Source organism: Arvicola amphibius, chromosome 8 (assembly GCF_903992535.2).
Source record: "Arvicola amphibius chromosome 8, mArvAmp1.2, whole genome shotgun sequence".
NCBI lineage: Eukaryota > Metazoa > Chordata > Mammalia > Rodentia > Cricetidae > Arvicola > Arvicola amphibius.
Window position 1 is genome coordinate 14,387,018 of NC_052054.1, and position 27,389 is coordinate 14,414,406.

The window sequence follows — 27,389 nt, forward strand, 5'->3', positions numbered from 1 at the left end:
GTGTGTGTGTGTGTGTGTGTCTGCACATGTGTGCAAATATATACTACAAACTAGTTGATTTCCATAGAGCTAAATCATGTATCCTTAGTTTCGGCTAATCCACCCTGCTATTTTCTCATCTCCCCCAAACCTCTATCCCAGTTTAGCCCTTTAACCCTGAGTATCTTCCGCCTCCCCTTCCGAGTCTCCTGTGTTGTATTACCTCTCTAATTGAACTGGGTGGGTGGTGTGTGGAAGGTCATAGGCTCCTATGCAGCTTTCCCATGCACCCTCCATTTTAGTTTATCCTTCCCCCAATACCGCATTTCCTTGTTTCCCATCCCCTCCGTGCTTGCTCCCTTCCCAGTGTCCTCTCTCTCTACATTCCTTCTACCCATACTTTACTATCCCCACCCCGTGGGTGTCTGCCTTCAGCCGCCCATTTCTAGTTTCCTGGCTTCTAAATGAAGTACAGGTTAAATATATAAAGCCCAGTATTCTGAGGTGGGATCTGCATATGCAAGCCAACTGTCCATGTCTGCCGTGTCTGTCTCTCTGAGCTCACTCACCATCATTTACTTTTTCCAGTTCTATCCATTTCTGCACAGACTTTGTAATTCCTAAGTTAGCACTTAGGAATTACTACTTTTGCTACTTGTCTTTGCCAAACCACTATGGGATGCCGTGTGTGTGTGTGTGTGTGTGTGAGAGAGAGAGAGAGAGAGAGAGAGAGAGAGAGAGAGAGAGAGAGAGAGAGAGAGAGAGAGAGAGAGAGAGAGAGAGAGAGAGAATAGAGCTAGAAAGGACGATATGTAAAAAACACCAAACACGGTCAAGATCTCAGGCAGACAATGTTACGACTGCTGTTGGAAATGTTTTCAACGACAGAGCTGAGCACTCTCCAACTGTAAAGGATCCTTACTTAAGGGATGTGGTTTTCTTTACCTTTGGTTTTGGCGGCTCATTGCCATATTGTTTCTGTGTTTCCTCTTTCAGTCATTTAAGCACTTCAGAGTTCAGTATGAGATCAAAAGGAAACAGGTGGAGCATCTGATACAGCCACTGCACAGAGATGGCAAATTATCACTTGACCAGGCTTTGTTGAAACAGTGCTGGGAGAGAGTGTCCTCCAGGGTAAGTTAGTTTCCTCTGCATGTGTGCTGGGAGAGAGTGTCCTCCAGGGTAAGTTAGTTTCCTCTGGATGTGTGCTGGGAGAGAGTGTCCTCCAGGGTAAGTTAGTTTCCTCTGCATGTGTGCCTCTCAGCCAAGCTCTGTTCCACTGTCTTTCGCATGGTGTTATTGCATCAGGGCCTGTTCCCTTTGGCTGAGGCTGCAAAGGGTTAACTGTGGGAGACATTTGCCCTCTGGTCAGGCTTCCTGTGCATTGCTGGATGTGCTTGCTATAGCAGCTACTGCCCTGCTTCCCCATCCCAGACAAGACTGCCATCAGCCGGGGAACAGACTGAACTCCCGAAAGACCTTTCTGGTAGTACAGGAAATTTTAGTGGGATTCTCACATTTGGTCTATTAATGCTGCCACCTCTGGGCTTGTCAGCAGGCCTGGTTACTTCCACTCAGTGTGACTTTTATCACACCGAAACCAGTAGTCACTAAGTTCTTCCAATAGACAAAAATGACTTCCATGTTCTAGCAAGGCCCTTCCATGCCTAACATGTATTTTGTATTTTCAAAATTCACTGCAACTTTAGTTCCCTCTCATGCTCAAAGTGTCAGACTTACGGAGATACTTTCTTTCATAATATTTATTGAATTAGCCTGGGTTTGTTTTCTTTAATCAACCTTGCTTTCTCTCTCTTCTCCTCCCCTCGCTCTCATGTATGCACGTGTGTACATGAGCATATCCATGTGTGCAAGCACACTCACACGTGCACACTCATGCAGTTGCATGCATAGCCGTGTGCAATTCTCACAGAACTAGAGATTTTAATTCTGATGAGGGGTGGCCCCAGGGACCCACCTGTTCCTTCTTCCTCAGAGCTGGGATTGGTTATAAGCAAAAGGTATCTTGTGTGGGTTCCAGGAATCAAACTCAGGTCCTCATCTTTGTGGGGTGAGCACCTCTTTTCTTTGAGTTCTCTTCCCAGACCCTCTGAGAGTCTTCTGTAGATTTTTCAAGTTCATTTAGGGAAATTTTTTGGAATTATTTTCTATAGCAGAGACATTTTATTCTCCTGTTTCAGCTCTTTGATTGGCATATACAGCTGGATAAATCTCTTCCTGCACCTCTGGGCACTATAGGTGCCTGGCTATACAGGGCAGAGGTGGCCCTGAGAGAAGAGATCACCATTCAGCAGGTCCACGAAGAAACAGCAAAAACGATACAGCGGAAGCTTGAACAGCATAAGGTAAGATTCTGCCTAGGAACTGTCTTTACCTTTCTATTGCCATGAAAAGACCCTGGATAAGGCAAGTAGCAAAAGGACGAACTTAATTTGGGTGTTGATAGCTTTAGGTAGTTAGAGTCAAGACCATCACAAGGGGAGGCATGGCAGCAGGAGGACAGGCATGGTGCTGGGACAGTTGCTGAGAGCTCACATTTGATCTACAAGCAGCAGTCAAGAGAGAACTGGGAAGGCAGTGAGCTTCTGAAAGCTCAAAATCCTCCCCAGCGACACACGTCATCCAACAAAGCCACACCTCCTAATCCTTTTCAAACAGTTCTACTAACTAGGGACCAAGTATTCAAACACATGATCCCTGTAGGGACCATGCTTATTCAAGCTACCACAGAAACCTTTGCAGCATGGCCATCCTGGAGTCCCCAGAGAAGCAGCCTCTTCAGAAAACACACAGGTGTGCCCCTCTGAACATCCATCCTTTGTAGTTCACATTCTTCCTCCTACGAGGTGATAGGAACAGTAGCTTTCTTGCCTATACTCATTACTGACAATTTCAGTACACTGATTTCATAAAATACCTTCCAAAACTCTGGGGTAGGCTTTCGTATCTGCAGCCACAATTATTTCTATGGCTATAGGCTATGTTTTTATTTTTAAAAGATAAGCTTCTAGATTATATAAATTTATATACTAATAAGATTGGCCATTGACTCTATACCTCACCTCTCTATTCTTTCTCAAAGAATGGCAAACAAAAGCTTCCAGTCCTGATACTTTAGTTGTGCATGGGGAATAAAGGCCTTGGGATACAGTTGAGGACTTTGGTGACCTGTGTGTGGCTAGTTTGTGATTGTTCTCAAATATTTTATAATACTACAGGCCTAAATCACTAAGAATGCTATTTTTGATAGACCAAACGTTAATGCAACCATGTATTTTTCTTAACCCTTTTGTTCTGTAAGTGTTTCTGTTTTAGCATGTATATGAAAAACAAGCTGATATGTAGAGATTTCTCCTCCTGTTATTATCAAAAATATTTTTTTCTGTCAACTGTTTGATGTGTTTTTAATTACCTGAGGGAAATACTATTTAAAAGATCAAAAGATTAAATACGATTTAAAAGATCAAAAACCAAATTCATGGCATCTCTGTGTCATGCACCTGAGACCCTGGTTTTGGAATTCCTGACACACCTGCCATGCCATTTGATCTCAGGAGACAAAGCCTGGACTAAGTCACCTAGCAGCCTGGCACAGACATGTGGCACCGCCACTCACCTCCATCTACACTTTTGCCTTCAGACACTTCCATTTTCTTAAAGTTTCTTAAAGTTGGAGGTCAGCCGGGTCCACAGAGCAAGTTCTAGAACAGCCAATGCTACACAGAGAAACCCTGACTCAAAAAATAAATGATGTGTGTGTATATATTCGTATTTCTTATGTTAGCAATTTGTATACAACTCTTGTCGGGCAAGGAATATCTATTCTAACTCCATGTGGGCATCTTATCACTGACAAGTACTCCTGAGAACTCAATAGCTGGTACCACCCAGGGAAAAGAAATAAATACCATGACAGAAATATCACCAAACAAAATCCAACATGGCAGGACAATTGAAATCAGGCTTCAAGTCATATCTCCCCACAAGGATGGAGTTTTGGGCTTCATCTCTGGCCTTCTGTTAACCAAACGGGGGTAAGGAAATAACAGAAGAAACACGATAACAGTACATTAAAGCAAATAAGTATTCCACTGTCAGCACAAAATACACAGTTCTTACTGCAAAGAGGGTAAGTGTGTTCTGGAGCCATATCTGAGTGACCGTGACTTGGGGAGCTTGAATCTAGGTTGCCCCAGGTTCCATGCTCCAGTTTCACAGAGTTTTTATAACAACAGAACAAAGAGAGTTATAAATATAAACATTTAAAAAATACCTTGATAGAAACATCAGAGAAACAAGTCCCAGCAAGATGGGGAAACTCTGTTACAGCCTCAAATACTTTCAGGTGACATTCTGAGTTTGGGGGTTGGTGGAAGCTACTTATCTGCAAATTGACAAATTCTAAGATGTTTTTCTTTCTAAATCTGTGAACCGCAGAATATCCTGTAAAGAGGTGTCAAGAAATGGCCATTCACAGAGTTAAAAGGGGGAGGGTCAAAAGCGAGTCCAAGATAAGGTATAATTAAGTCCTGGATCTACAGCATCCCAACCTCTCCACACCACGGCAGCTGTAATTAGTCAGTCAGTCTTTGCTCACATCTTCTCTCCAGGAACTCTCGTTCACAGGAACGACAGAGAGGAAAATGTGAGAGCTGATGGTGAATAAAAAATACAAATGGAGTTAAACATGAGTAAAAGTAAAAGTAATAATCATCTTTGAGACAAAGAATAGGAGAAAGAATAAGAAAAACAGAATGGTATAAAGGAAAAAAGAAAGAAATGGCTGCAAAGCTATGGTTTAAAAATAAAGGCAATGCGGGAATAAAGTTGAACTGGTGAGATGCTGACTAACAAAAGCTGAGTGGCTTTTTCTAAGCAAAATGTTATAAAAAGAATACTAAAATGAATAAAAAGGAAAGAAAGCCTGTTTGTTTGCTTGCTTGCTTTCATTTTTGTGTCTTTTTAAAGACTAAGGATTTAAAAAAGCCATTTTCCATCCCCTCTAATATTGAAACCTGCTAAGTTTGGGCAGAGGAGTCGTGAGTCATAGCTTGAGCATGAGCCTGTCAAGAGTCAGTGGTCATCTTCAGGCTGATTTTATTTAGGAGCTTTCTTTCTTTGTGTCCTGAGAACTGTGCTGGTCCATATGACCTCCATGACCTGTATCCTGGGAAGGCTTCCACTCACTCCAGAATGCTCCAGCCTGTGAACATGCAGACAGCACACATCCAAGCCAAAGGGGCATCACCAAGTGCGTCAGAGAGCAAGGATAATAAACAAAACAGGACACAGCTCTCCAATGGAGGCTAGAAAGTATCTTGTCTCTGGGTTTTAGGGCTTTCAAGTTTTAGGGCTGCCCATAATCACCTGCTGGGAAAATAAAGCAATTGTTCAGAGTTCAGTCATTCTAAGCACCAAATAACATACTAGCAAGGCAGTGGCATATCCTGCCTGCCTCAGCTTGGAGCCCTCAGCCTTCACAGCAATCATCCAGGAACAATGAAGGTAACAGCCCTGATCACCGAGTCTTCTCCAGCCCAAGCTGGTTGAGACCCACGCTTCTCAGTCACTCTGTGCTTAGGCTCATTCCACTCTGTAAACGCCTGTTGTGACATCTCCCACCCTGCCACTGGGACAGACTGTCCCCAGCCTCCATTGTTGTGCCTTGATTTCAGGTCTGAGAGGGTAACACAGTTCCAATATGTCTCCTCTCATATCTCATGAACCTGTAGCCCCCAGGTGTCAAAATGGCTCTGCTTTCTGATGCTCTCACTGTCACAGCAGACCCCACATTGATCTTAAAGCTTGAGAGGACCATCTACCGCTCCTGCATCTAGGACTGGCAACCCTATTGGGCCTACACTGTCATTGAGGCTTTGTCTGCTGCCCCAAACCATCCAGCTGGGACTAGAGCTGGGGACAACTTTCTCTGTCATCTTTCCATTATTCTCTGCCTTGTGCTGTCCCATTGACCCCTTTCTTGGTTTCTAGTGCTCTTTCTCCATTTTACTCTTTGGAATATTGTATTGTCCTGAATCTTCTCATTCCAACAATAAGCTTCTATTCCTCCGCCTTACTCTGGGATTCCTATTTTCAATATTTTTCAGCAAAGCTCCCTTTTCTAAAATGACTGCCCTGATTCATATTGCGGTCAACACTAGCTAAGGCTTTGCCCTCGCCAGCACTTGTTATGCTCCATGTTTACGATAATATCTACACTCGCAGGCATACAGTAATACCTCATTGTGGTTTGAATTTAGATTCCTATAATCACTCAGTATGTTGAACTTTTTTCAGCCATCTATCGCCTACTTCTTTGTCCTTTTTTGCCCAAGTCCTTTGACATTTTTAACAGAGGTATTTGTTTCTTACTCTATTTTGATTAAGTTCCTTGATACTTTTTATATTAGTCCCATGTGTTGGGTGATCTTGATTGTCAACCTGATTGGCTTGAGAATTACCTAGGGTGTTAGTATAGTACACCACGTGGAGGCTGGGAGGGCAAGCCAAAGAAGATTAACTAAGGGGAGAAGCTTCTCATTGATTATGGGCAGCTCCCTTCCTTGCAGGCTTGTAGTCCAAGTTGAAGAAAAGACAAAGTATGTTCTATGCTGTCTAGTGGCCATGCTCTGAGTTGCCTGCCATACCCTTCCCACTATGGAAGACAGGGGTCCCTAAACCTACAAGTCAAATAAACCTCCCCTCCTTAACTAGTTTATATCTGGCAATTTTTCATAGAGATGAGAGTCATTCAAGCCCCCCTAACTCTGTGAATGACTGGCAACTACTTGTTTCTGGTCATCTCTATTGCCGATTCTCCTTGTTCTGCAGCCCTTTAGCCTGATACAATTCTACTTGCCTCCTTTGTCATTTGTTATCTTGCTTTGGGGGTTCTAGCAAACTACACCTAACGCCACTGGCCAGTCTGCCTATGTTCCTTCCTTCCTTCCTTCCTTCCTTCCTTCCTTCCTTCCTTCCTTCCTCTCATCCTTTCTTCTTGTTTTAGACAGTGTTTCACTATGTGGCCCTGGCTAGCCTAGAACTTGATAAATAGACCAGGCTAACCTCAAATTTACAGAGACAGAGATCTGCCTGAGGTCTGGGATTAAAGATGCATGCCACTCTAAGCTTCTCATTTTTGCTTATTTGGTTTTGGTCTTCTATAGTATTTGCTCCTTTATTTAAGCCTGTTTGAGTTGATTCCTGTACAAGCAGTGAAATAAAGGATCTATTATCATACTTTTCCAATTGTCGATAGAATAGATTGTCCTTCCAATAGTGTATTTTGGGCATTTTTGCCAAAAATCAATTGATCGTAGATATATGGGTTTGTTTCTGGGCTCCCTGTCCTAATTCATGAATGACTGTGTTCAGAAAACTTTTGATTTGCTTATTATCTCTCTCCATGTTTCTCCCTGACACTATCAATATGCACAAACAGACATGCAGAATTCCCTGTCATCTGCTTTTTCAAATTACAGTGTAACTCTGAGGTCTGTTCCATCTATGCAAATACACACGCGCACACACACACACACACACACACACACACACACACGAGTCTGGACCTTTCTGTCTATGCCTCTGTTCTCAGTAATTATAGGGTTAGGCTGTAGAGGAGCCAAAGTTCACGTCCCAGCTAAGTTCAAGATACATCACATATTCAGAATCGGAAGCACTGGGCCCATCATGGGCTACAAAGTACAAACAAATGAAAGAAAAGTTCTAAACAGGAGTACACAGAAACTACCATTCTCACAGATTAGTATATGTCCCATGTAATAATTTCCTATAAGATAAGTAACAACTGAAAGTATTTTAACTTAATGTGTCTAACACAAAAGAAGTTACCTTAGAATTTTAAATGTGATGTAGAATGTGCATGAATTGTGGGTCTATGTGTGAGTAAAGAAGTTTCCATCAAAGGTTTCTTCCATGGTAGCTTTCCAGCGCTGGGGAGGGAGAAGCATATGGTAGGAGGTGTGGCCTCCAAACCGGAGGTATGACAAACACCACGTGACTGTTGTTTATGCACTGAAACCTTGAGCACAGAGCAAATGCAAGTGTGTGCCATTTGCTAGAATGTTATAGAAGGTTCCGCAGATGGTGGTAATTTCCCCACAGAATGACTTTTTTCAGTTGGATGATTCACATGGTTCTCTGTGCGTGTCACTGACTATATGAGCCATTCTGATGAGAGGAAGATGGATGATAGATAGATAGATAGATAGATAGATAGATAGATAGATAGATAGATGATAGATTATTATTATGATAGATATATGATATATTATTATTATAGATAGATAGTAATTATTATATAGATAAATAGAAGATGGATTATTATGATAGGCATGTTATTATTATGATAGATTATGATGATGATAGATATAGTAGATAGATACATAGTTAGCAAAGGAGAAAGAGACAGAGAGATGAGAGAGTCAGAAAGAGTATGCATATGCCTTCCAACCATCTACCCAAATATGATAAACAAGATATAATGACCAGAAAAAATGGAAACTAGGGAGATGTGTAGGAATGGGTGATCATGAAGATGTGGATATAAAATGAAGGGGGAAACAGACAACAAGAAAATTGAAGCATGCATAGCGAGACAACAAGAAACAAACAGGGGCGGGTAGAGGACAAGTCCAGGTGGCTCACAGAATGATGGTTTTCATTGAGGCAGACCTCTCCGTAGACCTGGCCACAGGAGGTAAGAGTAGCATGGTCATAGAGCATCACTGCAATTATGCGATCAACACCAATGTATTCAGAGTATACTTATTAGGTACTTAACAGTAAAGTGAGCTGTGAAGACAAGAAGTTCGGATCATTTTTCATTAAAATTCTAACTTTTCTCAGTAGCACACAATCTGTGTTTGATATAACCCAACTGGACAGGCATATCAGACATGGTAAGAGATCAGCAACCTGAGAAGAGCACGCCAGGGGAGCCTGTGTGCATAAACAGGATGTTTGAAAGCATTAGCTCACCTTTCCAGTATGAAAGGGAATTCTGATTTCAAAAACTTAAACATGCTATGGAAAACTAGAATGCTTTTTTTTTCTGAACTCACCACAAAAGAAAAAGTATATTTATATAACATGTTCTCTTCACTTACCGTGTTGCCAGTATACAAGTTAAGTATTTAAAAATGTATACTGCAGATAATTCTCCTTATAAACAGTTCTATTGTGATTTCTTTTTACTATCTATTTTATTTTTATGCTTCTGTGCATGTGTCTGTGTGAATGTGTGTGTGTGTGTGTGTGTGTGTGTGTGTGTGCCTGTGGAGGTCAGAAGAGGGTGGCAGATCCCACGAGCAACCCTGTTTTTTATCATATTTTTAAGTTAACTAATATGTATATTATATCAGAGTACATTAATTATACAAAGTATAGCTGTGTAATTCTTTATATTTTCTAGAGAGCTTAATGCTCAGTTATCTAGAAAGAGAAAATATCCCTTACAGGTGATTATGGAGGATTCAGCCATGTTTCTGATGTGGGATGTCCTTTTGTATATGTGTTGCTTTTATTGGTTAATGAATAAAGCTACTTTGACCTATGATAGGGCAGAATATAGACAGGATGGAAGAGATATGTATAGAGAGTAGGCAGAGCCAAGGAGATGTCATGTAGCTGCCAAAGAAGAAAGATGCCGCTGAAACCTTACAAGTAGGCCACAGCCTTGTGGTGATACACAAATAAATAAATGGCCTATTAGCTCAGGCTTCTTATTAACTAACTCTTACATCTTAAATTAACCCATTTCTATTAATCTGTGTATCATCATGAGGCTGTGGCCTACTGGAAGGTTCCAGCAGCGTCTTTCTCCTTCAGCAGCTACATGCCGTTTTCTTGACTCTGCCTATTCTCTCTATATTTATCTTCTAGCCTCGCTATATTCTGCCCTGTCATAGGCCAAAGCAGCTTTAGTCATTGACCAATAAAAGCAGCACATATACAGAAAGACATCCCACATCAAGTTTTAATCTAAGTAACTAATTTTACTGAACATTTAACAAAAGGATATGACATAACATTGCCACCCTCTTCTGCAGATAGATTTACTATGGGCAGGAAGAAAAATAAACACATTACTCAAAGCCACATAATTGTCTGAAGTTCCAAGCTTTAAATGTGCCCACAAAGTTGTTGACATGTTGAGTTCAAAGTTCATACTTTGTTGGCAAGGCAAGAATTTCAAGTATTAAGAAATCATGAGAATATTGCAGGAGAGAGCTGCTTGTTTGTCCCGGTGCCCAGAACCAAAATAATCACACAGAAACTGTATTATTTAAATCACTGCTTGGCCCATTAGCTCTAACTTTTTATTGGCTAACTCTTACATCTTAATTTAATCCATCTCCATTAATCTGTGCATTGCCATGTGGCAGTTGTTTACTGGCAAAATTTCAGCATGTCTGACTCGGGTGGTGGCTCCATGGCATCTCTCTCTCTCAATCTCTCTCTCTCTCTCTCTCTCTCTCTCTCTCTCTCTCTCTCTCTCTCTCTCTCTCTCTCTCTGTCTCTGCCTTCCCCCAGCATTCACTTCAGTTTTCTTTGCCTACCAAAGTTCTGCCTTGTATAGGTCCAAAGCAGTTTCTTTATTCATTAACCAGTAAAAGCAACACATAGACAGAAGGACCTCTGGCACCACGAGAATAGTGTTCTGTCTCCACCATCTCCTGAGCCTCCTTGTGCTATCAACCCCACTCAAGTCATTTTCTCTCCTTCTTGAGAGTTTCATTTCCTTATGGTGATTCCTGGCCTCCTAATTGGAATGTTCAACATCCCGTAGATGATCCTCACACTACTTGGCCTCTCAATACCTTCACCTTTCTCTGGTGACCCTGCACCATGCCTGACCACCACCATGCTCTCCGTCACCCTCACTTATTATCATCATCAGTAGCTGGAACCCTCCACAACTGCTTTGCCAAGCAATCCAGTCTCCAATCAAGAACGTTTTCATCCATCTGGACCCCTTAATTCTTAACACTATGACCATTTGACTCTATTGACTTCAATTTTATTCCATCCTTCAACCTTTGTGTTTGTTCATAAAAGTCACTCACTGGGCTCATCCTCAATTCAGTTGTTCATGTCTTGCCTTTTTTTACTAGCCTGGTAAAAATATAACTCCGATTAAAAACAGTTTCTGCATAGACCATGCCCCCACACAGGCAGCTGATGAGGCTGGAGCACCCCCACGTTCTGACACAGTGACTAACCCAACTGGGCTCCTAAGGCTGTGTAGCAGTCACAAGGCCTTTCCTAACTCCAAGCCCTCTCCATTTCCGGGACATCTATTTCATACCGTGTCTCCTCAGCCTTCCACACCTCCTCCCCATCCTCACTCTTAACTGATGGCACCGCTTCCTATTTCCCCAAGAAAAATAGAAGCAATCAGAAAAGAATTTCCGCAGGCTCCCACAAATACATCAACCCACCTACTTGCATCTGTGCCCAAATACTCCATCCCTACTTCTGCTGCTGTGGATGAACCATCTGTGCTCCCAACCAGGGCCAGTCACTCCATGAGCCTTAGATATTATCCCCCCTTCCTTTGAAGGATATACAGTTACATCTCCCTGTTCCATTGTTCTCTACATCTCTCTCCATCGGGTTCCCCCTAACAACACACACACACACACACACACACACACACACACACACACACATGTGCATAGACAGAGTTTTTTCCTCTCATTTTAAGTCTTTTTCTTCATCCTACCTGCCTTATCAGCTATTGTCCAAATGCCCTAATTCTGTTTACACAAATATACTCTTAAGACTTTTCTGTGTCTCCTTTTTGATTCCCATGTTCCCTCTGAAAACCACTGTAATAAACCATCACTACTATGTGACCCATGTCAAGTTGAACAAGATTGGCCTTCTCATCCACTGGCCAGCTATTATCTGCCCTCATTCTTCACCCATCAGAGACTCTTTATAAAGCACTTCTATGTCCATGAAACTCTTCTTTCATTTGGCTTCCCACTTTTCTCCCTACTCATCTAGCTTTCCCTCTCTCTAATCTTTACTGGTTTTCAGTAGACTTTTAGTGAGCATCTGCACAGCATTAAATAGTGTTCAGAGCATTCATGATATGCCCTTATTTATGAAGAGAGACACTGATCCTTGACATTCAGTATATGACTCATCTCTAAAGGATGCAGATAAAGGTAATAAATGTAGTAAATAAGCAAATAACGATTTGGGGACAAAAAAAGGAGAGGGAATGTTCATGTTTTAATTTAAATAAGAGACTGGTGAAAATTCACAGTAATGATAGCCTCAGAGCCAAATATATTCCACCATGATATCTTTGCCCTGGGCATCCCTAAGGAGTTTTCTCTCTCCACTGATATTCTTTTTTCCCATCTTCTTCATCTTTTTTGGGACTTCATTAACTTCTCTTACTCCACAATGTGGGATCCACTTGTTCCTTTTGCCCCCTTTTGGTAACTGAAGGAGGTGTGTTGATAATTCCCACAGCAATGTAGGTTTGCCAGTTTCTATGCTGTTTGTTTGTTATAGGTTTCCCCCATAATTTTGTATTGATTCTTTGTGAATTTCACATCATGTAACCTAATTCCACACATTTCTGGGTCCTTCCATATCTGACCTCTATCCTTGTAACCTCCCCAATAGAAAATAGAAAACTAAAATTTAAAAAAAATGACTTGTCATAGAAGCTACAACATGGCACAGTGCATCCCACAGTCTACCCCTTTGTCTAACAAATTTTACTTGCAAATGTTCACTGTGATGAGTCATTAGTCTGGATTGAGGCCCCTAGATTCTACTACACTATCAATACTGGACCCTCACTGAGATACCCCTTGGATATCCTGCTGTTCCTCTGAATCATATAGATTCTGCAACTTGGGTTCTGCAGGACCAGCCCCTTCACCTGCTCCAACATCTCATAGATGTGATAGATGTTGGCACGGGCCAACTCAAAGCCCAGGATCTGGGCATGGGTGGTCGCTGAGTTGCCAGCTTGCCAGTTCTCCCACACCTATACCATCAGGGCTAGCTCTCCCACCCTGCCTAGGCTAGTGGTGGGGCCAGCTCTCCTGCACCCACACCATCACACCATCAGGGCCAGCTCCCCTGCGCCCATGCCACCAGGGTCAGCTCTTGAAATTACCCAGGTGAGTGGTGGGGCCAGCTCTCCTGCACCCACACCATCAAACCATCAGGGCTAGCTCTTCTGCGCCCATGCCACCAGGGCCAGCTCTTGCACACTGTCCAGGTGAGTGGTGGGGCCAGCTCTTCAGAGAGCAGCAGCTGGTGAGGGGTGACCAGCACCCCCACACCCATGCTCAGGACCAACTAGTCCTAGACTGCTTTATCTGTTTTTATGTATTTTGACATTTACTATGTACATCATTTACTATGTATGAATTAATACACCGTCTATTAATGTGGACTCTGATCATCAATACATTCATGACTTATTGTAATTACTTGTGGTACATATGAAATCTTCCTAATGTATTTTATAATCTAAAAATTCCAGCCTTTCGATTGCCCTAATAGGTAGATGTTATTCTCTTATTCTTAAAAAAGAAAACAACTTTCCCTTTCATTTTTTCTTCATCTACATACAAATATGCTCTTTTACCTCTCATGTGACTGCTTTTGCTCGTTCCTCTAACCTGACATTCTCAGGCCTTTGTCATATAAAGTTATGTACTTTGTATTTATTCATAGCATATTCTATACCTGAATATTAACCATTTGACTACTTTCTTTTTGTCCTTTTCTTTTTTGCTATTTGTAAAGAGAAGTTTTTGTCTGGTTTTTCTTTTCCCCCAGAATTTCTCACTATCTCTCTCTCCCTCTCTTCCTTGGGTTCTTTTAGGTTTCTTGAGACAAAGTCCCATTCTGAAGCTCAGGTTCAGACTCACAGCACTCCCGGGTCCTGGCATAGCAGGCAGCCACCACTGTACCCAACACAGCTCGTTTCCCCTCCTCTACAGCTTTCCCTCTACTGAGCTGAAGCTGTAAGTCACAGGGATGCTGTGGTCTTCCTAGCAGTTCAATCGTAGGTATTTGACAATATAGAAAACTCATGTTTGAACTGTCTCTAATCACTGTGAGAACTAGGATTCCTTCCAACTTACACACTACTGTTCATTATAGAATGGTTGACATTTTCCTGTCTCTGTGTTTCTCTGGCTGTCACTCTTGGTAGCTAGTCCCTTACCTTGGTGACTATTACCCCTCCCCCTTGCTCCTGCATGCTCGTTGAATCTGGCCTTAGCCCTTCTTTTTTTTTCTTTTCTTTCTTTTTTTTTTTTTTTTTTTTTTTTTTTTTTTTTTTTTTTTTTTTTTTTTTTTTTTTTTTTGGTTTTTCGAGACAGGGTTTCTCTGCAGCTTTTTTAGAGCCTGTCCTGGAACTAGCTCTTATAGACCAGGTTGGCCTCGAACTCAGAGATCCGCCTGCCTCTGCCTCTTGAGTGCTGGGATTAAAGGCGTGTGCACCACCACCGCTCGGCTGGCCTTAGCCCTTCTGTAAGAGATTCCGACCCCATCAAGGAAATCTATTTCTAGTGTCTCATCTCGTTCATGTTCCAACGCCCAGCGTTCTAACATGCCGTGCTGATGCCTGCTCTAGACCGTCTGAATTTTTGTTTTGTTTTTACTTATAGCCTGTGATCCATTGTGGGACATATTTTGCTAAGAATGAGAGACTTAAACAGTTGCATTGCCTGTAAACCCAGTGAAATCAACGTATTATGTTTTTCTTACTATCCAGATGCTTTGCAGTGATAGGGCACTTCTTAGGAACAAGTAGTATATGGTAGCTGTAGAAATTCCCTTGCAAGTCTGTGCAATGTTTGTATTTGCTTTATTTTGTCAAGGATTTTCTTGCTGCACTGGGTATTAAAACTGTCAGGTCTAATAAATGAGAGGTAGCTGTGAAGGTGCAAATTTCTCTGAAGTCACTCGAGGGCAGTTTCAGCCAACACCATCTGCTGTTGGAGGTGCGTCGGCGCGCTGGAAAGCTGGGAGAAGGCCTACAGGGTTCACCAACGACAGCTGTTCTGAAAACAGCCCTGTCTCCTCTTTCCTCTGGGGGTCAAAGATCCAGCCATCTGGTATTAATGACTTGTGTGTGGTGTGTGTGTGTGTGTGTGTGTGAGAGAGAGAGAGAGAGAGAGAGAGAGAGAGCGCGTTTGGACTGGCAGCAAAGATGCGTTCTTTTTATACATAAGTGTGTGGTGGCTGGTAAAATACACAATAGTCAAATCAAGATTCATATTAACCTAAAGAACAGGAAAGCCGCTGTATAAAGTTGAGGAAAAACGTTGATGAGCATTGCATTTGATCTCTTCTCTGTTGGTCACCTGGAGGGCACCTGGAGGTTGTTTCCCTTACTTTTGAAAAATTTTCTTACCAAACCATATTTTCAAAGTCTATTGTAATTGGCAAATGGTATTTAAGGCAGGCGTCACAAATTCCAACTGAAAATAACAGTAGGGAAGCTAAGCCCTGTTAGCATGAAGGGGTTAAGTATGCTGTGTTTAGTTTTTAGGGGGAAAAAATCAAACAATCAAAGAATCCCCCCCACACTCCTGCATCTCCAAACCCCAGGCAAAACACTGAGATGTTTGTTTCTAGCGGTGATCACGCAGCCTTGGGTCTTACACCTTTAAGAGGTCTGAATGCATTGCTGGGCAAGTGTCATGTGTGTTTAAAGATACGGGGATGATTAGACACAGCTCCAGCAGAGTGGCTTCTCCACAGTCACGGACTGCCGTTCTAGGTAAAAGCCTGTGACAGGCGCCGGCTGCGTGAGAAGGTGGTGGCAGGGACAAATTGTTGAATACATTGGCTCATCAGCAGAGCTGGAAAATTATGCTTCTCAGTCTCTTGGGAACATGTTTCCTCATTTAAAAAAAATTTTTTAAATTGTATATTAGGATCTGCTTCAAAACACAGATGCCCACAAAAGAGCGTTCCATGAAATCTACCAGACCAGATCTGTCAATGGGATCCCGATGCCTGCTGATCAGCTAGAGGACATGGCCGAGAGGTAAGAGAACGTCCGATTTTGTCTGAGGACTCTTTAAAAAACAAAATGCTAGATGGATGTGTTTGTATTCTTTTTCTCACATTTTTCTCTTCCAAAATGAATTGTTATAATTTTAACAGGGGTGCTTACATTTGGTAAATGCAAAGTGGGTTCCCACACAGACGCTGTGAGTGCCAACATGCTAATATATTATTAACTGCAGAGAGTGAGTTGGAACGTTCCCACAGCTTGCAGATCAGAGAAACGCTTTCTTCATCATAGGCTGTGTTTTTATTCAATACTGTAAGGAACATTATGTAACATTGCAAAAACAGCTTATAAAAGAAACAGATGAGAGATGTGTTAGCAGGGGAGAGAGCTAAAGCAAGAACTTCAATCAATCCTGTTTTCCCTTGAAGCCGGAGCTAGGAAGGAAACTGAATGCCCTGACCGAGAGCAGGGAGAGTTTAGGAGGCGGTGGTGTAACAGGTTCGGCTAGCCTCCCTCAGTTACTATTAGTTACATCCTGTGAATTCTCCCTGTCTCTTCCTAGGTTTCATTTTGTGTCCTCCACATCTGAGCTGCACTTAATGAAAATGGAGTTTCTGGAACTGAAGTACCGTCTGCTGTCCCTGCTGGTCCTCGCCGAGTCAAAACTGAAGTCTTGGATCATCAAGTACGGAAGGCGAGAGTCCGTGGAGCTGCTGCTGCAAAGCTATATCGTGAGTCTCTAGCGCCCTGACGGAGTCCCACCTTGAAGTTAAAGTGTGAGAACACCACTTTGTCCAGCGGGGGGGATGGGGGGAGGAGTGGAGGTGTGGAGCTTTTCACGAGCACCTGGAAAGATCGGCTTGGATGCTTTGGAATTTTTTGTAGCAAACTCTGACTTTGGGAGGGTTCCCAATATTAACCGTCCCCCAAACCTAGGGATGGAGCTTTATTACTGACGAAAGGTGTGTGTGTGTGTGTGTGTGTGTGTGTGTGTGTACACCCACATGCCTTTACTTAAAACCCCATTAGTCCTTTAATACTGCACTACTGTATTATCCTCCAGCCGTCTGTGTCCCAATGCGAGAAAATGGGCAACTGTCTTTACTTGTCCACATGGGGACTGTCCACATGTTAGATTTGCTGCATGAGTCTCTTCCCAGGACTTATGCCTGTGTGTACCCAGGCAATAGGGGAATTTTGTCTACAAATCTCTGTATAAATTGAACTTTTAAAGAGTACTCATGTTCTTGTCTAGATGATCCCAACTCTATCTAGAACAACAGCCCAAATGTATTGAAAGAATGTTGCTGTTCCTTTTACACACAGTTAATAAATAAACTATGTTTAATATAGTCCATTTATTTCCCGTTAGTCTACTAATCACGCCCCTACACAAATTCTTTGCAACCTTTGATTGAAAGTATTCATGTTAGCACTGCATCTCTGTCCTGGCTTCTGACATGTGTTCAAACACAGATTCCAGATTACAAATCACTAAACTCCTAACATACTGGCTTGCTGCAACCTGATCAGTCACAGTGGGCTGCAGAGAATGTGCTTTAACTCATACTAAAATCGTCTCCTTTACAAGACTCTTGGAAACATCATCGGCTTTGTTATATTTTCATTTTGTCCTTTAACTGACATGGGAGCTACATGTGAATTTGAAACAAACCAAAAAGAATTTTTTTTTTAACCTGGTGGTTAGTCCTTCTCTCTAGATTCACTAAAATGGTCTAGGAAACCTTAGTTTCAAAAACTGAACTCTGTTAGGATATTTTCCTTTATTCATTTGTAGCTATTTTGGTAAGGAAAGGAAATCCATTTTTAAAATTCTAGTAAATGCTTTAGTCTCATAAATATTAAATGGAGGAATAAATTTGTATCTTCAGTTTTAGTCATAGCAGATACTGCACTCGGAGCCCGGGAGTTAATTACATGGGCTGCATCCTTTGTTCTAGCTATTTACGAACAGCCAATCAGGTTTGAGTACCTAATAGGGCTGCCTTACCAGGTCGATGTTCCAAAACAATGATATTAATAATTCTCTTCAAACTTCTCGAGAGATATATAAATAGAGAGTTGATGTTAACGACAAAAAGTCAGTACTTCCTGCCCACTCTGTAGAGTTCACTCAAAGGTTAATTTCAAACTGTTCTGCAAATTTCTCCTCTGCGTGAGGTGGACAATCACCCTACATTCCCAGCAGTTTCCACTGTGGGTGTACTCGAGTATCCTAGTGAAGAGGCCCTAGTGAAAGCATCCGTAAGTGGCTTTCGGGTCCTTTCAGTTGAATAATTGCAATGACTATGTGTAGTCTCTGAGTGCCTCACTTTCTCCCTCAAGGAAAAAGTGTTTTTGCATACAGTAAAACATTGATTCAGCAGTGTGCAGCTGGCTCGGGAGTTTCTGTGTCTCAGTCCTGTGCTCAAGGCGACACACATGGGAAGAAACTGGAGTCAGAATTTGAGTCTAGATATTTCCAAATCAGAAACCTTTCTTGGCAGGCAGGTACCAAAAATTCCCTCAATACATACATAACCTGTGAAAAAAGCTAACTTCAAGGCCAAAGTTATTGGTGTTTATTGAATTGTAGCGCATTAAAGAACTTTGCTTCATAAACATTAGTTCCTTGTAATATGTTTCAAATTGAGCGATGTTTTGCTCTTGCACTCTATGGTAGTTTGACTGCCCCTCTTGCTTGTTTGTGGACATGGTAACATGGTGGAAAGCTGAGGGGGACTGAAATGCTGTCATAGGGACCTGTGCCCTAGTCATTCATGACCCCAAGGACTCTGGAATGACTGACGTTTCTATGATGTTGTCTTTCCTGAGTGTTTCACATTTTATCATGATGGTAAAGTCATCATGGTGGCGGTGGTGGTAAAGTCAGAGATTCTGGACTGGAGAGCTCATCCATAAAAGGCGAGGCTCACCACCCAAAATAAAGCAATTCTTCTACAGGGTAGACCTTATACTCTTCTTCCTTCTGTGCCATGCCCTACAGAGTCCCTCATCATTTTAAAGTTTTAAGGAAAATCATTCATTTCAGAACAGCTCATTTCAAAAAGTATGAAGATTTTCAATTGAACTGTAGGGACAATTGTTGGCATCTAATTCGTTCCTTCCTTACTTAAAAAATAAACGTGGTGTGTTATTGTGTTTTCTAATAAGCAAAATGATACTGAAGCTATGAAGAGTCATTGTTATTGGTGTCAGTTCCCAGTGAAACATAAATCACATGCAAAAGAAAAAGGAAACACATGTTTTAGGGTTGGAGAATTATGGACTATGCTTCCTAGCTGGGGTATAAGTGAATGAGTACTTTAAATCCTTGAAAAATACACTCATGTTAATTGTGAAAAAATTAGACCATGTGGGTCACTGAGGTGGTTCAGCAGATAAACTCTTGCCACAGAGCCTTCTAACCTGAGTAAGTGAGTCAGGGATCCACAAGGTTGGGGGGGGAGGGAAGAGAATCAACTCCCTCAAATTGTCCCCTGGCTTTCGCAAATACACCATGGCACACATATGATGACAGAACACACAGACAAATAAATAAATATAATAATAATTTTTTAATATTTAAACTTTAAAATTAAAATATTTAATATTTAAAAGTTAGAACATTTGCTGTTGATCAGGGATTACAGATACATTGATTTCAGAATTCTTTACAGTGATCTTGCTAATTAACATGTAATGTCCATATTTGCTATGTAAATGTAATATACCATTTCTATTCTTCATATGAAAAAAAAGATTGTGGAAATTGCAAAACTCAGCATAAGTAACATGACTATTTTTATCTTACAATTGACAACAATTTTTAATGTAAATAAACAACCTTGATTAAATTTTATAGGATTTATAATTATGTTGTCTAGCTCTCTCTCTCTCTCAGGGAAATGAATGAGTTTTAATTTAGTATGTTTATATTTTGAAGGCAGAACTGTTCTTTCTCCCAATGTTTGGTTTCAAAGTCATAAGAGTTACTTCCACTTTTCTTGTCTTATCATCCGTGCTAATAGTGCGTTTGATTCAGAAAGCCAGTTTTCACCAGATTTTTACTAAAGCATATTAACCTTGTCATTTTTAATTAAAATGTGTGTTTTCCTGAGAGACTGTCTAGCACAGGGAAAGGGAGCCCCAGCAGGGCCTCCTCTGAAAATGGCTTTCCCAGACAAACGTCATTGCTCAATGGCGTGTATGTAGTTAGCAAAAAAAAAAAAAAAAAAAAAATAGGAGTCCAAATTACAAGGGCCAATAAAAGTCTGAAATAACAAATGGGATTTACTTTAAAAATTAGTTGTGTATCTGTTCTAAAAGGAGAGCTCAAAGATAAGGAATCCTTTGATTATATTCTTGCCTCTGCTTCTATTTTTAGACCAAAAACAAAGATAGAAATAAGTCGTTTTTTTATTCGGTTGTAGTTAATTTGCAGACTAGTCAGGCAAATATCTTAGGTCTACCTGGTGACTACAGTGTATGTCATTGTCGTGCCATGGTCATACTCTATTCTCAGCTGAACATAATAAACCCTGTTGAAGTCATCCAATAAAATATCAGGCCTGGAAGCCTCCTCTGTCATAGAATTCATAGATTTCCACATTCACTTTATTTCTAGAGAAAAATTGATAAGTTTTCTGTAAATATAAAATAGTCTTCATTGTAGTTAATACGTAATCTTTTAAATGTTTATGTTGAAACAAGATAAATAGTGGTAAAAATCGAGGAATGTCTATGAAATTGCTTTATGAACTCTTTTTTGCCTCTTCACAGAGCATGAATTAGCATATTTTGTAGGACTCCGAGCATACTTTCATGAGTCCAGTTTGTGAATCATAATTTTGCATCATATCATAGTGATGATTTCTCTCAACTAGTTTAATTGATTAAACCGTTTCCTCTTCTTTTTCCTTTTTCAATTAAACTCTTAAAATCCTTTCCACTCATAGGAGACTTTAAAGAGGGTTCAGAGACACATGCTCAATTATAACTGTATTAATTTTCTACTTGAAGTAGTCAGAATAATCTTTTAAACATGAGGGAAGTTTGAGCATTAATAAAAAAACAAAATTTACCTAAGATTTATGTGTGAATTTTATAATTTTATTTTATATGCAGGCTATGTGTAGACATACATGTAGCTTTTCCTTAGTCTGTAATTTTTATACTAGGTAACTGGAATATGAAAGCATCAATAATATGGACAGCATATGCAATTATTTTTAAACTTCTCCTTTTTATTTCAGGAAAGCATTTCCACTGTGGTTTATTTTTAGCTGGAAACTCCTCAAAGCAGTCAGTCATCCTCCAGGGCTAATGTTCAAAGAGCAACAGACTTCCGCAGCACCAACACAGTGGGACATTAAAATGTTCTCCCAGATTTAGCTCTTTCTAAATGTTAGGCCCAGATCCTCTAGAGCAAATTCTGTTCTTTAGGAAAACAAACCTCTGTGTGGTCAAGAAATAGAATATTTTCTCAGTCTGGTGTTGAGTTGGTATTAAAAATGTAGGCACAATCTGTGGACTTCGCACTACCCGAGTAACCCATGACAGTGGGATTTTGTACTTTCTGGTAGAATAAAGTTGGCAGAATTGGATAAGATGCCCATAAACCTATGAATTAACCCTTTTTTGTTTGTACAGAGGCCTAATATTTGCTCTCTGATAACCAAGCGTGTCCCTTTTCTTAGTCTTTTATAGAAAACAGCAAGTTCTTTGAACAATATGAAGTGACATACCAGATCCTGAAGCAGACAGCTGAAATGTACGTCAAAGCAGATGGCTCAGGTAAGGCACACAGCGGGATTTGCTGAGGGGGTGTGGTAGGAGGGAGAAGTAGGTGAGGATAATTGGGGTGAATATGGTCCAAGTTCTTTATATGCAGGCATGAAAATGTCACAATGAAACCTAGCATCCTATACAGTTAACACTGTATAGGAGTCAGATACATTGGTTTTTACTGTGATTTTTTTTTAATATCTTCATGACTGTGCCTTTATCTAGGAGAGGACAGAGTGGTTTTGTAAGATGTCTGCCTTGCACAATGGTTTTCTTTCTGTGTGCAGTCATCTAAGATAGAACAAAATAGGCACTCACTTTTCTACGCTGCAATTTTTCAGCCTAGTTTCAATTCTAAGGGGATTAAAGGCAATAAAAAAGTGGAATAACTTGAATATAGATGTGAGAGCTTAAATTACTGTGAAGATAAACTTTGGAAGATATGTTTGCTTACAATTGGTAAATATCTGCTGTAATTGTTGGAAATGGGATCTTGTATGTCTGTAAGATGCTCATACCTCCAGTGCATAAGAACACGGGAAAAACATATAGGGGGATTTTAAGTACAGAAAGGAGATCGTCACCGGCTATTTCTGATTCAGTGGAAGAAGCTGAGAATGTGATGAAATTCATGAATGAAACCACTGCCCAGTGGAGGAATCTCTCCGTGGAGGTGAGGAGCGTGAGGAGCATGCTGGAGGAGGTGCTTTCCAACTGGGATCGCTATGGCGACACTGTGGCTAGTCTTCAAGCCTGGCTGGAGGATGCCGAGAAAATGCTAAGTCAATCCGAAAATGCCAAGAAGGTAAGGCTGTTCATGCACAAGAAAAAAGGCACGCTGCGGAGTTGTGAAGGAGAGATTTCTCACTGCAGAGTGCACTAGGGGCTGTCAGATATCTCAAGAGCTCTCTCTTACGAGATTTACCCCTAGGAGAGTTAAATGAAATTAGACCTGTGGACACTGGCTGGTAAAGTTCTGTGAAAACAGTTCCCTGTGAGATGGAGCCGTTCAACTTTTTCATTCAGAAGGGCAGTAAGTGGTAGTAATCAACTAGTAATAGAGAGGTAGCCAAATCTAATGAGCAGTAGAGGGTGCTATATACACACTGAGGTCTACATAGATGGACTTGTCTAGGGCTCAGGCTTTGTACAGTTCCTATTCAGAGCTGTGATTTCCTATACAAGGCACACACACACACACACAAAGAGAGAGAGAGAGAGAGAGAGAGAGAGAGAGAGAGAGAGAGAGAGAGAGAGAGAGAGAGGACTGAATCTGAGTGACAGTAAACACTCCTGGAACAACTGGGTCACCACTATCTTGATCTCTTTAGATATTCACTTTTGGGTTTTATAACCACTCAATGAAGAATTTTATTGTGCATAGGAGTGAGGTCTTTTTCTGTTTTATTTTTTACTATATTTAAGCGTGTATGAGTGTGTGCATGGCAGTAACTGTCTTATTCCAATATCCCTTACATGGAAATAGCAAATAAAATGGACAGTCACGTGTATGTATGAGTAAATATACAGACAAATTTGTTTGTATATGCAATGCATACAATTTTTATCTAAACCTGATGTTTTCACATGGAAAGTCAGGATTTGTATAAAAGGCATTATACTATCAAGCTCCCGTAAAGAAGGGCAATACATGCATTGAAATGAATTACCTCTTTTATTATTAACCAGTTATCCAAGATTTGTTCGTTTGTTGCACGTTTGTACCAACCAATGCAGCATTTTAATGTTGTTCTCTTGTTTCTTCATTGATATGGATTAAATATTCTTGTATATCTAAAGAAGGCAATATCCGTAGACCATGTAGATTTGGGTCTTTGCTAATCAGATGAACAATGCTCCGGTACGTGTCATCTGTGATGGTTGGACCCAAAGAAATGTACCAACCAGGAATGGGAGTGTTCCCAGCTCTTTGTGTAGGAAAGCCTCCCACACATGGCTTATGGGATGAAGCCGGAGTCACATTTGCAGTGCGATGAGTGTGTGTGTGTGAACACATGCGCCTAATCTGAGATGAGACGGAAGCTGTTTCACTGCCAAGTGCATTCCCTTATGTAAATAAGAAAGGGGGCTACTGTGTTCCATGTCCGTGACTGAAATGTCTGACCTAAAAATGTTTTCTTTGATATCTGGATATAATACATATACATGTATACGGATATTCTGATTTTAGACTGCTTGCACTGTTTTCTTGGTACAAACAGCAAGAAAAAGTCTGATGTTTGAGGAACCGATTGCCTCTTCATATAGAAAATGAGAAGACATAAATGGTCTCTTGTTTTATTTCGTCTTTAGCAAAATGCCCCATAGATGTTCTTAGATGAGAGAATGAAGTGTGCTGACTCGTGCCTGTAGTCCCAGCTCCTTGCCTGGCTCAGTGTGGGGGACGGCTTGAGCCTACAAGTTGGGGGCTACCCTGGGCAGCAGAGTAGGGCCCAACTGTAGGAAGCAAAAAGATGGACTTCGGAGACAGCTCAGGGAGTAAAGTGTTTGCTAAGGACTTGATCTGAGTCCCCAGAATCCATGTAGAAATATGCAGCTGTCTTGGCTCGTGACTGTAATTCCTGCGGTAGGGAGGCAAAGACAGATGGATTTCTGTGACTCACTAACCCGCCAAACTAACACAACTTGGTGAATCCCAGGCCAGGGAGAGACCCCAGCTCAAAAGAAAACAGGAAAAAACAACAACAGGTGGATTATGGGACCACTGATGCCTGAAGGAAGATATTCTCTAGACTTCCCTATGCACGTGTACATACACACAAGATCAGCATAGAACCATGAACGCGCACGCACATGCGTGTGCACGTGTACATGTAAAAAAAGAAAAAGATAAAAAACAAAGACATCTGGTGTTTCTAGCTCATATTTTGAAATTTTATTTAAAAATCCAAGTTTTGGAAGACAGCTAAAACCTGTCTTAAAGCTTGTGCACCCTTTATTTTCGTATCCATTATTGGTAGTTGGCTTATGACTTACAAGCACATGTCCTTTCTTGCTTAGGATTTTTTTCGAAATTTGCCCCACTGGATTCAGCAGCACACAGCCATGAACGATGCTGGCAATTTCTTAATTGAGTCTTGCGATGAGATCGTTTCCCGTGACCTCAAGCAGCAGTTGCTGTTGCTAAACGGGCGATGGAGGGAGCTGTTCATGGAAGTCAAGCAGGTATGTCTTTCAAATCTCTGCTCACTTCGAGTGTGCGTGTTATTGATGTGGCAAGCTGGTTACTAACAGGTAATTTTACTGGACTTATTAAGGTGGAATATAGAAGTGTTTAAAACTGTGTGTCATTGCTAGCCAATCATTCTTTGCTGTGTATGATGGAGGAACATTAACAGAATGGAGCATTTGGTTAAGGATTATATTGACATATGGAGCCTGCATAGACAGAGGGATTTATTTTTCAAATCCTGGCTCTCCACTGCATGCTTCTTCCTTTTTTTTCCCTTATCAAAGTAACTGGATTCACTTCAAACTTATTTAAAATAAGTATCAAGAGCTAGGGTTTTTTTTTGCCATTTATGAGACTACATACGACACAGTGAAGGCTGTGAGTGTCTGGGGTCAGAGCTTCACGACTTTCACTTGCTTCTCTCCATCTTCTCCTGACAGTATGCAAGAGCTGACGAGGTGGACAGAATGAAGAAAGAATACACAGACTACACTGCTACCCTCTCTGCTTTCGCAACCGAAGCCCACAGGAAACTCTCAGCGCCCTTAGAAGTCTCTCTCATTAATGTCAAGTTATTAATTCAAGACTTGGAGGTAAGAACTTTCTGAATCAAAAAAAAATGAAAATATACTGTGAAAATAAAAGCTAGCCTGTTGCTCAAGTCATCAAAAAAAAAAGCTGTTTTTCTATCTTAAGAATCATTTTGATGGGTCTACATATTTGTTGACTTTTATAAAAAATAAACTTGAATGATAGCTTTCTTTTAAACATATGAAGCAACTTCAATATAGTTTTTCAACATGGGATTCTTTTCCTACCTACAAATTATGAAATATTAGGAAAAAAAACAAAGACAACTTTATACAGGACTTCCAAAGAAATGACCTAAACAGTAAAGGGTTTGTTACATGAACTTAGCATATACATCTTCCTAAGAGCCGATAGATCTCAAAAGTGAAAAAAATGGGATTATCTGATGACAGAAGAAACTTGAACAATTTCTTAGATGAGAAAAGTAGACCAAAGTGTTGTCCTTTTAATTTTTATAAAACTTTTTAAAAGTACAAACACGCACGAGAAAAAAAAGAAACAGCGGTGGTAAGACTTTAATTGCCACTGCATGCGAAGATAAGAAATTAAAATTTCCACCATACTGAGTATCTAAGTTTCTCCAGTGACAATAGGTTTTTTAAAAAGTAAATTTCAGTTTACTTTTTATTTTATTTTATTTTATTTTTGGTTTTTCGAGACAGGGTTTCCCTGTAGTTTCTAGAGCCTGTCCTGGAACTAGCTCTTGTAGACCAGGCTGGCCTCGAACTCAGAGATCCGCCTGCCTCTGCCTCCCGAGTGCTGGGATTAAAGGCATGCGCCACCACCGCCCGGCTCAGTTTACTTTTTAAAATCAGGATTTCCCTCCATGTTATTTACATACATTTACATACATTACAGGCATGCATATTTCCATTTCACATTTACATATTTTAGAAAGTATAAATGTTACGTCAACTAATCTTGGTGTTGGTTTAGGAATATTTGATTACTTTAAAAAGGAAATTTTAATATATGCATTTAGTATATTGACTGCATGACATTTAGAAAGGAAAGTGATGGCTTTCCTATAAAAGCTGGTGGTGGGGATAGAATCTTACACAGTGCATACTGATTTTTGTCCCGCCATTGTGGGATTCTGCAATTGAAATGAGATGTGGTGTGCACTAATTGAATGGCTTCAATGATTGACACAGGATATTGAGAAGAGAGTACCCGTGATGGATGCTCAGTACAAGATGGTCACCAAGACAGCACACCTCATTGCCAAAGAAAGTCCCCAAGAAGAAGCTAATGAAATGTTTACAACTATGTCCAGGCTCAAGGAACAACTCTCCAAGGTGGGGAAACATTTCACACTACAACATACTGTGGGACAGCCATACTGCCTGAAGATGCTTCCTACCTCCTTGGTTACCCATGGGCACATCCTCAGCTGGTCCACTAATTATTATACCTTTGAGCCATACTGAGATTCTTGATTTAGAAACTTGGATATATATATTAGAAAAATAAAATGGGACGGTGATACCAGTTGACACCTATCTTAACTTAGGCTCTGCTTCAGTAGAAAAAACTGTGGTTTTGCGTGTTTGTAATTCGTAGCTGTTGATACTATACTGTTTTAGAGACACGACCTCCCTATCTGTCTGGAGTTCACTAGGGAGACAAGCTGGACACATACTTCCATCAGTCCTTCTGTCTTTTTTTTCTGGGCATTGGGATGACAGGAGTGTCTATCCAGTCTGGTGTACACCATATTTTCTTCCTGCTGTTTGGGATGCAGGATGCTGATAACCTTTCTCTCTAGCCCAGGAAAGATCAATA

At 40.8% G+C, this 27,389-nt stretch overlaps 1 protein-coding gene across 1 annotated transcript in view; it reads left to right on the top strand.

Annotated features, from left to right (window-relative positions):
• Syne1 (spectrin repeat containing nuclear envelope protein 1) overlaps positions 1 to 27,389 on the top strand; it is a 467,607-nt gene that overhangs the window by 132,198 nt on the left and 308,020 nt on the right. Inside the window, exons 12-20 of the mRNA XM_042055521.1 lie at positions 976 to 1,113; positions 2,181 to 2,345; positions 15,951 to 16,063; positions 16,596 to 16,764; positions 21,733 to 21,829; positions 22,423 to 22,625; positions 24,842 to 25,006; positions 25,454 to 25,606; positions 26,759 to 26,902. Of these exons, the coding sequence (XP_041911455.1) occupies positions 976 to 1,113; positions 2,181 to 2,345; positions 15,951 to 16,063; positions 16,596 to 16,764; positions 21,733 to 21,829; positions 22,423 to 22,625; positions 24,842 to 25,006; positions 25,454 to 25,606; positions 26,759 to 26,902 (1,347 nt within the window). The remainder of the gene's footprint in view (positions 1 to 975; positions 1,114 to 2,180; positions 2,346 to 15,950; positions 16,064 to 16,595; positions 16,765 to 21,732; positions 21,830 to 22,422; positions 22,626 to 24,841; positions 25,007 to 25,453; positions 25,607 to 26,758; positions 26,903 to 27,389) is intronic.